Source organism: Cephus cinctus, unplaced genomic scaffold (assembly GCF_000341935.2).
Source record: "Cephus cinctus unplaced genomic scaffold, Ccin1 Ccin1_scaffold1043, whole genome shotgun sequence".
Classification (NCBI taxonomy): domain Eukaryota; kingdom Metazoa; phylum Arthropoda; class Insecta; order Hymenoptera; family Cephidae; genus Cephus; species Cephus cinctus.
Window position 1 is genome coordinate 816,786 of NW_014333574.1, and position 11,116 is coordinate 827,901.

At 39.7% G+C, this 11,116-nt stretch overlaps 1 protein-coding gene across 7 annotated transcripts in view; it reads left to right on the forward strand.

Moving 5' to 3' along the window:
- The window catches only part of LOC107271868 (mucin-4), a 61,788-nt gene extending 51,547 nt beyond the window's left edge, over window positions 1-10,241 (forward strand). For all 7 annotated transcript variants that reach the window (XM_015748379.2, XM_015748380.2, XM_025089144.1 and 4 more), the window contains 3 exons: window positions 6,860-7,544; window positions 7,616-8,111; window positions 8,200-10,241. In XM_015748379.2, the coding sequence (XP_015603865.1) occupies window positions 6,860-7,544; window positions 7,616-8,111; window positions 8,200-9,141 (2,123 nt within the window). In that variant the 3' untranslated portion in view covers window positions 9,142-10,241. The remainder of the gene's footprint in view (window positions 1-6,859; window positions 7,545-7,615; window positions 8,112-8,199) is intronic.
- The last annotated feature ends 875 nt before the right edge of the window (window positions 10,242-11,116 follow it).

The window sequence follows — 11,116 nt, forward strand, 5'->3', positions numbered from 1 at the left end:
AACGTCATTGTTCCAAATAGATAAGAAATTCAATGTGCACAGAGATATATTGAACAAGCAAACCGCGGGGGACAATGGCGCACGATCGAAACGTCCGGCATTATCTTTTTCATTCTTTTTTCTCTTCGAGACATTAAAGTCATTTCGTAAGCAATCACGTTACTATTTATCATATGGAGTTCAGATTCCGCGTTGAATGTTGCACGTCGCCGATAAGCAATACCGCAGCTGCACTTCGTGCATTAAAGGGAATTCTCTATATTTACCATTGACGTGATGGGGGGACTTGTCATCGGACGTCGCGGATGGAAGATTTCTCAGCGCAATAATTTTCACGATAAACTCGACCAAAGAAACACTTACGAATACATAATGGCCTCCACAAGGATATGCCGATAAGAATCGTTCTCTAAAGTAATGCGCGAATGTTATTCTTTGCTTGGCTGGAAACATATTTTTATCAGTGCCATTGTAATCGGATATTTGATTTACCATCTGAACTAGCTAGATACGGAATTATGAGAGTAGAGGTACCTTCAGAGGTAATATGTCTGTCAGTCGGTACAAAAGGAATGAATACCCTTTATTATCTGGAAGTACAAATATAAGAAAGTTGAGTGATGTCATTGTTAGGGTTCTAAGTAAGGTTACACGTTAATGGGGGCTGATAGTAGGTGAAGTGTTATCAGGAACTTCAGTGTTTTTCGAAGCAATCCGCAAGAAGAAAAGCAATTGGAAAATACCGTTTGCAAGAAAAAAAAGGGGAACGGAGTGAATAAGATGGAAAAGTCCAAGGAGCCCCCAGTGGAGTGTCGACTCTGTCGACCCTGTCGACCCTTATCGGCGCCATTGGCCACTGACTCAATAGCCAACGAAGTTGCATCAGACGTCGATGTTTATCCCGGTTGATGGTAAATCATCCAGCACCAATAACCAGATAAAGAAAAGTCTTTCCTGCTGGAGAAAGAGAGAGTGGAGAGGGCTCCCTCTCCAAAGAGTGGATTTAAATAGTTTTCAACGTCTGCATTCTGCTCAGTCAACGTCCGGCGTCCTCGGAGGGGACGCTCGTCGAATCGTTCGGTAAATTCACTAATTACTCGTTTAATTAGCTCGGGATTAATTAACCCTCCATCAGTAAAAAGGACATAACTAATTGATCGTTGTAAGGGTTATCCGTTATGGAATTGAGTACACGTATTTTCGAAAATCGTAAAAGGAAAACGAAATTTTCAATAATATCCTTGCTTCGTTCCACAGTTTGTATACTTGACTATTTTTTTGGTCGCGTGTCGAGTCTCAAAATATTACCAAAAGTAAAAGGAGTATTCGTCGAATAAGTTCTGTACGTAATATACCAGTTTTCTAGTCAAAATCTTACGGACCGAGAAAGAAAATTTCTCCTGATTTTCTGAACGCGTTCAATTTACGACTCGCGCGACGCATTCCTTGCACTGGGAAAACATTAACGCGGGCAATTAGTGGTTCATGTGCGCTGATAAGGTGTTATCTTTGGAGATTGAGGAAATCTCGTGGCTAGACAGACAGTCGCCAGTACCGAGAGTGAATCGTCGAATCGTCGAATCGTCAGACTCCTCGACTAAGTCAGTAGTCGGCCGGAAGAGAGTTTCTGCAAGAGCCCAGGATGCTAGCTCGACATCTCCTGTTCTTGGCAGCGCGACGACCCCGTAAGTCTAAATGATATTTGGCTAGATTGATTTCGTCATATCTTTTCGACTATCGCGTTAATTAACTCGCGTCATCCTGTCCAATAATCTTTTTCATATTTATTTACTAAAGATAAATGTGACGTCGTCTCTAAGGAAATATTGCTTATCAAAATTCGATCTGCACAACTTACAAAGGAAATTGATTCTCAAAAAGGGGTGGCTGATGCCATGTGACTTTTCGCAGCAAGCTAGTGACAGCCAATCTTATGTAATTTAAGCCTGACTTCTAGTGCCCATGAATTTTTCTAAGCACAGTCGGAATTTATTCGGCCACTATGCAGGACACTATGCAGAGGGTCTCCGTTATTAAGTACGGCGATGATTAATTTCGATTAAAATTTAATAACTATACGATGCCAAATGAGAGAATCACGACTTTGAGTACAGTTTGTGTTTGGTGCTTGGTCATGCTGCAAAGTTATCGTGGCGAAGACCCAGTGATCTCGCCTTACGAAACTCGATTGGCTTCTTCTGCAATGTATATGCGTGTATATGCGGTATTTAAAAACAGCCGTTCAATTAAAAAGAAAGTCAAAGGAAATGGTCCGTCGCTCAACTCTGCGTCTCGCGATAAATCGATTTTAATTATTATTCTAGAGAAACTGGGAACTCTTTCGATATTGTGAAGTTTTTGATAAAAGTGCAAGTCACTAAAATATCCGAAAACAGTGTACTGGCTACGATTAGTCAGCTGAAAGAATCTGATTCGTGAAACCTCATTTTTCAATGTTTTGCTAAAACGCAACTATTTTTAGATGCCGCACGTGTTGTTCCCTGACATGTAACGTCAATGACGTCCGATAACGAAAGATCGACACATTTAACAATTTCCTGACAGTCACGTGAATTAAGAGTTCTCGTGATAAAAAAACAAACACTGATAGACACTTAAAGGAAGAATTGCAATGAAGAAATTTGCAACTTTCTATATTTCCTTCATAGGACTGGGAGGGGTCCTATGATGTATTTATTATTAAATCGCAACACCAGTGATAACCCTCAATTAAAAATACAAAATGTTTATGTACAATGGTTCTCAAAAATAATGACAATCACGCGTGTCACGTGTTTACCGATTAGACATATCTTGTAATTGTTTTCAAAGACTTGACCCACTGAATTTATGCAATTTTTCATTTTTCCCTTCTTCCTTTTCTTCTTCTTCCTGCCGTACTATTGTTATCTAAAAGCTCTATTCCCTCCAGTAACCATGACTGATTACGACCTCGTCTGCCTTTATGATTTGCTCAATCGTCTCGTATCTGCATCTGTAGGCATTACGCGAATTCCGATGACCTCGTAGAGTCTGATATCAAAAAAATTTATTATATTTAACTCCCGATGTACATTACCCGCGCGCCTGTCAAAATAAACTCATGTCAAAGCGATATTACGTTGTCACTTTAATTAACGTAACTTTGTAGTCACGTACATTTTTCTAATCTTATTTTTCGAGAACTTTTACTTGCAACAAAGTATCACTTGATCACATCTAAAGAAAATGATGACAATTTCGCGTATAATGACGATTATGTAAATAGCATAAGGATATCACACGTGATTCATTCGAATGTTCAGAAATCGAATTTATAATCACAGTTGGATTTCCTTATCACTGAGCCATTAGCGATTCTCTTGGAAAGAATCCTCTAGAAATGTTCTTATCACTGCTAATACATTATCAATTTATCACGAAGCTAAAACTGTACGACCCACTCGATCCTTGACTCTCGCGCAGCTCACACCGTTGAACGTGACTGAACGGACGTAATTAACGATTTTAAGTAAAAAGAGGATCGCACGATCGTCAGATTTTTCTTGTTTTGTTGAAAGACACTGTGGCAAGTTGCACTTAGATAATTTTCTCTAAATTAGGTCAAGAGAATTCTGACAGATATTCTTATCGAATGGGCAAGTCTATAAATAAATGAATATCGTGTACTGTCAATAAGTAATAGAAAGAGTGCAAAGAGCTTGTAAAAGAAATATCAGCGGGAGAAAGATCAAAGTGACAGAAGCGTCAATAGAGATCAGCCATGCCGATCGGGTCACGATCATTGTTACTAACATATGCATTAACCCAGGTTCGTCTCATCTCGCAGTATCAGTGTTAACCTTTGCCCTCCCAGACGGTTTACTGAAATACACAGTCTTCCCGTGCAACCTTCGTAATCCAGTCTACAAGTAAATCCACCAAGGTAGAACTATACGAGCTGGAAGATGCAAATGATAAAAGTTCTTGCTCAGAGATCAGGCGCAACAATTGGGCAGATTGTTGAAGTTGCTCCTGGGTCAATTCACATGCCCAAGTCGAACTGTCCTTTAGGGAAATTACTTGAAATTATTCAGTATCATTTAGGTCAGGCTACTTAGGTACCATTTTCACTTTCTCTCATGTTTCCCCGCAAGTGCCATTGTCCTGGATTGCAGTAGAGTATAGAGAAAACGAATGTTGGATAGTCTTTTGAAAAAATGTACATTCCCTGAGCCAAAAGTCATTCGAGTTACGTGACTTTTAAATGCATTCATGTCACTGTGTGTGCATATATGATAAGATAATGATAATAAAACGGAAAAAAAATGGACTTTATATAAATGTACAGAAATAATATGACGATATTGAATATGTTTACAAAGTGCAGCTGGATTTCTGGATGCACCTTGGTGAAAGATCGTTGCTCCCCTTAGTGGAATGCAGTTGCAGCAATGTGCAGCGATGCGTTCTCGTTGCATCGTGGCTATTGACGCAATATTCTCTTATCTCGAGGAAATTACACGTGTCTCCCGTCCACGTGGTCTCTGCCTATCGGATTCGCGCTTTTCACAACGCGTCGTTAAACGTGCGAGCAACGTATTTACAGTGACGCCTTATCATCTGAAAATTTTCTATTAAATTATTTATTTAAATCTGAATGCTCCTTCGGATCGTATCAATCTCGAAAAAAGCTATTTATCAAATTTATTCCGGTCTTAATAATCGTGTGTTTCGTGCACCAGCACCCTTGGCCTACTCGAAAGCAACGAATACAAATTTAAGTAAAAAGATACTAGGACGTCTTTTTTAAATATTTCGTTGAATTTTTTCTACGAGTTAATTATTTTTCTCAAATTAACATGCCTATTGTCCTTAAGATATTAATACAGGGAGAGAAAGACAGCCAATGGAAGGGGGTGGATCGGTCAGACGTTCTTTTCTCAGAACGAGAGACATCATTGCGGGAAATTGTGTAATCGGCGCTTCTTTATTATTTGCTTCCTCGGTCGCTGATAACAATTGCACCAGCTCGAACGAGGAAACTAATAGAATGCCAAGGATATTGCAAATAGAAAAAGTATATATATTCAATATTAAAATCATAATATTCAATGACGGGATCCACCCTCGTTTCAAACCGATCATTTAAATTGCGATTGATTCACAGGGATTTATTAGTTGCGTAAAGAACTACTCAGAATAAGAAGATCCAATTCATTTTTCAAACTCAAAATTTATTGCTCTACTTATTATACTCGATTATTCTTACACGTGTGCCTTACATAGGTGCCTATAAGGTTGACGTATTGAATTCCCATGTGAATATTGACATTGTTGTATCATTTATAATGTGTTGTCTACTTTTGTTTAGCTACTTGCTGTTTGCGTCATCCGCGTGCCTTAGAAATTTTTAATTCTCGCATGTTAACTAGACGCGTGCTCATCTAACGTTGTAAGTAGCGTCTGGCGTTGACTAACAAAACACCGACTAACTCTCGGGTTGGTAACAATGTGTATATATATCAGACACCTCAGACATATAGACTGTATCGTATCAATATTGATTTGCGCCAACGATCTAGATAATATTGCATTATCTGTTTTTCTCTATTTGCTGTAATAATAATTAATAATAACTTCCAACTGATAACCACGGACGTGTACTTGCAACGTGGAGGGCATGCAGTCAGGATATTTGTATAGTATGTATATGTTTGTCACTTTTTTTCATTTTTATTCTTTTTTTTTTTTTTTTTTTTATATAAGTCGTTTCGTCCATTAAATTAGTCTAGATATCATTATATGTGTATATATGAATATGTATATGTTTCCTAAAATTGATCCTCCCTTCGACTGTACATACTATATCTTTATTATTGTTCGCCATTATTATCACTGTATGTGAATAGACACGATTTTTTATGGAAACTGCATCTGCATTTTGTCATTTCGTTTCACCCTCACGCCATCCGCAGTATATGCACACGCGCATGTATCCACAAGTACCTGTTTTTAATATTGTGTATATTTTATCGTTTCCCTTCTTTTATCACATTGTTATACATGCTTCCTCGGTCGCACGATGCGCCCTCGATTGTAAATACTCATTATGTGGCTATCACGTGCTACCTAATCGCTCTTTCCACTCTCATTGCACCCATGTTGTTTTTGTGTTATGTACGTAAAGTTCTAGAGACATGCACCTCACGCGTGTGGCATCCCCATAGTAACCCACCTATCATAGTTCCATGCTCCATGCCCGGTGAGTACATTTTTCACTTGACGCGAATTCGCGAATCCGACGTCTGGGATTTCGGGCACTTGCAAGCACGTGCAAGTGGCACGGAGCCTTGCGGAGATTTTGAAGACATTATAAAATGCAGCTAATTAATGGGATCACGTGTTCATTATCATTAATAATCCTGACGTCCGACTCGCCATTTCGAGCCGTTACTACGTGTCCATATATTTACCGCTTACTTAGCATGCTTGCATCATCTTTTCTTATCTATCTCATATTATGTGTTTCGCTTTGCTCCGATAACAATGATGCCTTCCTTGTAGCGACTGGCAGTAAGTAATTAATAACTCGTACCTTGATAACAACTTTTCTTTGATTTCGCTTACTCTCCAGTGCAGCATCATTTCCAAACGGAGGGATCCGTTACCGCTTTGATCTAACCGTGAGAATCGTTGCTCTGGCGATCTGGACTATTTTTTACCGTGGAGATTATAAAACATGGACCACGATTTTAACGTGTACTAATCTCCCTGCACTCTGCTGCACATACGTTTCAAAGAGGTTCTTCCTCGTAATGGTGGATTTCTTTTTTGAAATAATGGATTGTATAAATATGAGGTTTCATTTCTGTTACAGACAGCGCGTTGCTAGCCATTCCAGTGGAGTCTGTATCTTCGTCACAAGTGGTAACTCAGCAGCCACCGCCTTATGTAGGACCACCCCAACCCAACAATCCCCAAAAGACACACCAGTACGAGGCGTACATCAAGGATCATCAACGATCTCAACAGATCTACACATCCAGCCAACCCCGTTATAACGTCTGTGAGAATTCCCCTGGCTATGCGCAGCATCCCTACGTTCAAGATATTTATACGGATAATTCGCAACATCGTCAATGCTACGAAAAAAGTCAGGAATTGTTTGAACGACAGAATGTATCGCAATGTCATAAAAATCAGCAGATCTATGGCCGTCAGTCGACGCAAATCCAGAATGCGAGGAATCAGCAGTACTCTTATCAACCTTGTGACTCCTCGAAGCAACAGTTTTACACTTTGCCATCGCGCAGACCTCAGAGAGATGTTGAACCACCGCGAAGCGTGACCCCTGACATAACGAGAGGTCTAGCCAGAGGATCCTTAAGTGCGATGCATATGCTTGCTAGGCAAGGTCAAAAACCTCTGCAGGAAGTAAGTCAACGTGGTCACTTTGATGAAGAATCGCAGCTCAATGCCAGCAGAAGAAACTTGGAACAACTTGAAGCTAGAAGCAGATCAATTCAGAATCAGAATCAGGCGCCCGTGGACGTCAGAAACAGGTATTTTATTAATTTTTAAAAGTAACTTCTCTTCTAAGGATGACTCACGTGCGATATCCTTTGTGATTTAGGTTTGCCGCACCCTTAGGTCTGACAGCGTTTGGTTATCGATTCTTTGCTTCTTCGCCGGTCCATGATCTCGGGAGGAATTCACACCAAACCACAGAGAATCTCAGGCACAGTCCTATTTCTCCTATTGGACCTGGGCACAACAATGGGTTCAAATCATCCACTCCGACTGGTCGGTCGACTCCTACCGTAGCAGAACGTCTGGCGTTAACTACTGGGAAGGCTGTTGGACCTGCACCTGTTCTTAGTAACTCAGGTAGAAGTACACCAGTTCAGAACACTTCCGGTAGAAGTACACCGACGAATTTAGTACTCTCACCTACGAAGAGTACTATGTCGAACGAGGAACTATTCGCAGCTATTCACAAATCGAAGAGGAGGCTGAATATAAGGGATGATGGGGAGAGTCTGTCGCCCTGTGGATCTATGAACTCATTGGTGCAGACGCAAGTGGGCACCAGACATAGTTGGAGTCCTGAATCACAAAAAGTACCTGAGGTAAGTCCGCTATCATTTGACTCACTAGTGAAGTCGGTTTGATGATTTCTTATTTGGTTACTTTAAGAACTCCTTGATGTTCTTTCAGGTACCGCAAACTGTTCAGAAACCATCAGCGACATCTCGATTGGACTTCAAACGACTCCTTCTGCAGCAAAGTGTCAAGACTGGACCAACGAGATTGTCAGCTGCTGAGCAGCTTAAATTATCCCGTCAGCAGGGCCTACAGCAACAACATCATCATCATCACCATCATCACCATCATCAGCAACCTCAACAGAACGTACAGCAAACGCCACCAGTGAAGGTACTCAGTCCGAGATCAGTATGGAGGTTTCAAACTCCAAGGACAGATGTTCTCTCGTCGACTATAATTGAAGATGCAGCAGCCGAAGAGAAGGCGATGAAGCCATCACCTGAAAATCCTTCTCCGATCTCAAGAATCAATTCTAGAAGACAGTTGGATCTTTGTAGCGATCTGCCAGAACATTTGAGTACTAAAGACTGCGATAATCAGAACCCAACCACTGATAATAGACTGACGTTTCTACAATCTAAGGGAGATAACACTGCCGATAGCAAATTAAGATCACAACAATCAAGCTCCAATTCTGCTACCGATAACGTCAGAGATTTCGATTTTCAGAGACAGAATGCTAGTAATAATTTATCCGATCAATATGCCGCCGCTACACCTAAGCAGAATGTACTTACTGGGCAGAGAGTGTCGGTTCCGCATGTTCGAAATATTATTAGCAGCCCAAAGAAACAAGAAATCCTTAATCCAGCGCAGAATGTACAGAACACTCCCAGAAGCCACGTAGCAGCTCTGAGCGCATTCGAGACAAGAAGAATGAACAATCAGCTGGCAAGGGCCCAATTTCTGGGCAGTATGCCTGTCAATACTAATCAGGGCCAAAGTGCCTATTATCAAAAGAGATTTAGGGCCAGATCAGAATCGCCTCAACATACGGTTACGCAGAATGTCGCTCGTAGTCCCAGTGCACCGACTTTAGAAACGGCTCTTTAATTTTGATATACTAATTTCGGAAAAATGAGATAATTATGAGACCCACTGTTCATTGGGACTTCGTATATTAATTTTAAAATATGTATTAGAGTGACTGGACGGTCAGTTTCCTTTGGCATTTTGATATCCTATACTCGACCATTTAACAACGTTTTCTATTCGCGTGCATTTTCGAAATTGAGCTACATATGCCGCAGTTTATTTCTAACTTGTAATAAGGTCAGAAGACCTTATCTGATAGAGAATGTATTCGAGAACTTTTTACCTAAGTTGTTATAATCAACGTATGCGTCTCGGAAAAACAAAAATAATTTAACAAGGTTATCAATTTTCTTAAATTCATAACCGAAGAACAATAAGAAAAAAATATTCAAGAGCAGAACGGTAATAGGTACAGTACGTATCTCCAACAAATGTATATTTTCGCTTTTGTATAGACAAGTCCTAATCTAGTGTGATTTTTTTAATATACAAAAAGAACTCGCACTGGCTCGCAGCTTGACAACGTCACTTAGAGTTAGTAACTTATTTTTTTACAGTAGGAAGAAATGCCTTGTATTTACTATTACGGATACCTCTGTAAATAGCAAGTAGCGTGTGTATAACGATTGTAATATTATTGTAGCCAACTTGGAGTCTTCATTCGCTTTCTAGTCTAGTCTGGATAGAATGGAAAAAATTTATGGATTTTTATGAACATTGAATCCGACGATAATTATTTTCACACCTATCCGAAACCTTCTCTAGCCGTTGCGAATGCGCATTGAATCGATGAACAGAAAATAAAGGAAAAAAAGAAAGGAAAAGGCTCGATAATAGCTAGGCTTAAATAGGTTTCTGGTTGGTAAATAGTTATATATATATATATTAAAAATGACTATAGTATAACGTAATGAAAAGCGTTGCCTTAATTAAATTACTAAAAGTTTACAGTTAGTGTCGTGACAGAAAATTCGCGGTCACGATGGAACCACACGCGTGCGCGCGCGCGCGCACACACACACACACAACACTGCTAGACGTAAGTCGAATCATTTTTTGTACTTCGCTCAGAATAAAGAATTCTACTGACAAGGATAATAAATTCATTTTAATTAGAATTCTTAACACCTTGTATTTCTTATAGATATTCCGACGAACGAGTGAATTGACGAAAACAATATTTTATCGCCATGTGGCAAGCTTCGCGAAATAAAAAATGTTAGTTCAAATAGTATCTAACAACAAAGATGAGTAGCAATATTGCCCGTTAGCCAATTTTCATGGTCCAAGTTTTATTTGGTCGAATATACACATGTATATGTAGTAATGCTACGCGTGATATTCTTGAGCTCCGTGAGACGCATGGATTTATATCGGATGGCACTCTACTTCTCGTATTCTGGTTTCTACACGACACCTGGGCGAAGGCACCTCGAGCCAGTCCCACGTTTGTGATTGGACATATACTTAATTTCGAAAATTATTCAAAACATAATGTTGAGGCTAAATCAAAATCTCGCACAATATACGGAGTAGATAAAAATTGAATTGAAATTGTAGAATATCGATAATAAATTACGTTCAAATTGAAGTATTAATAAATCTGGTGTTTGGAACATTAAAATAAATAATTAAATAAATAAAGTAAAATATTCACACTTAGAAATCAGAAATTCAGGCCAAGCATATTTAGAAGTACTGGAAGTTGCCCAAAATTGTGCGCGCGCAACTCGGCGAGCGAAGGCAGGCGGAAGGTGGGGGGAGCGCTCGAGGCAGAGCCCGGACTCGGAGCGCTCATTCTTCCTCGAGCCGGTCTCCTATACTGGTCTCTTGGAAACATTCCTCATATTCATTTCCAACCTTCTTCAATTTTTATATTTATTTCTTCTTGACTTCGTTATTTCTTTATCTTTCATTCTTCACTTTCTTATGTACCTATTTCCTCATTTCTTCTTCACTTTTATAACTTTATTCCTTACTTTTCTACTTCTTC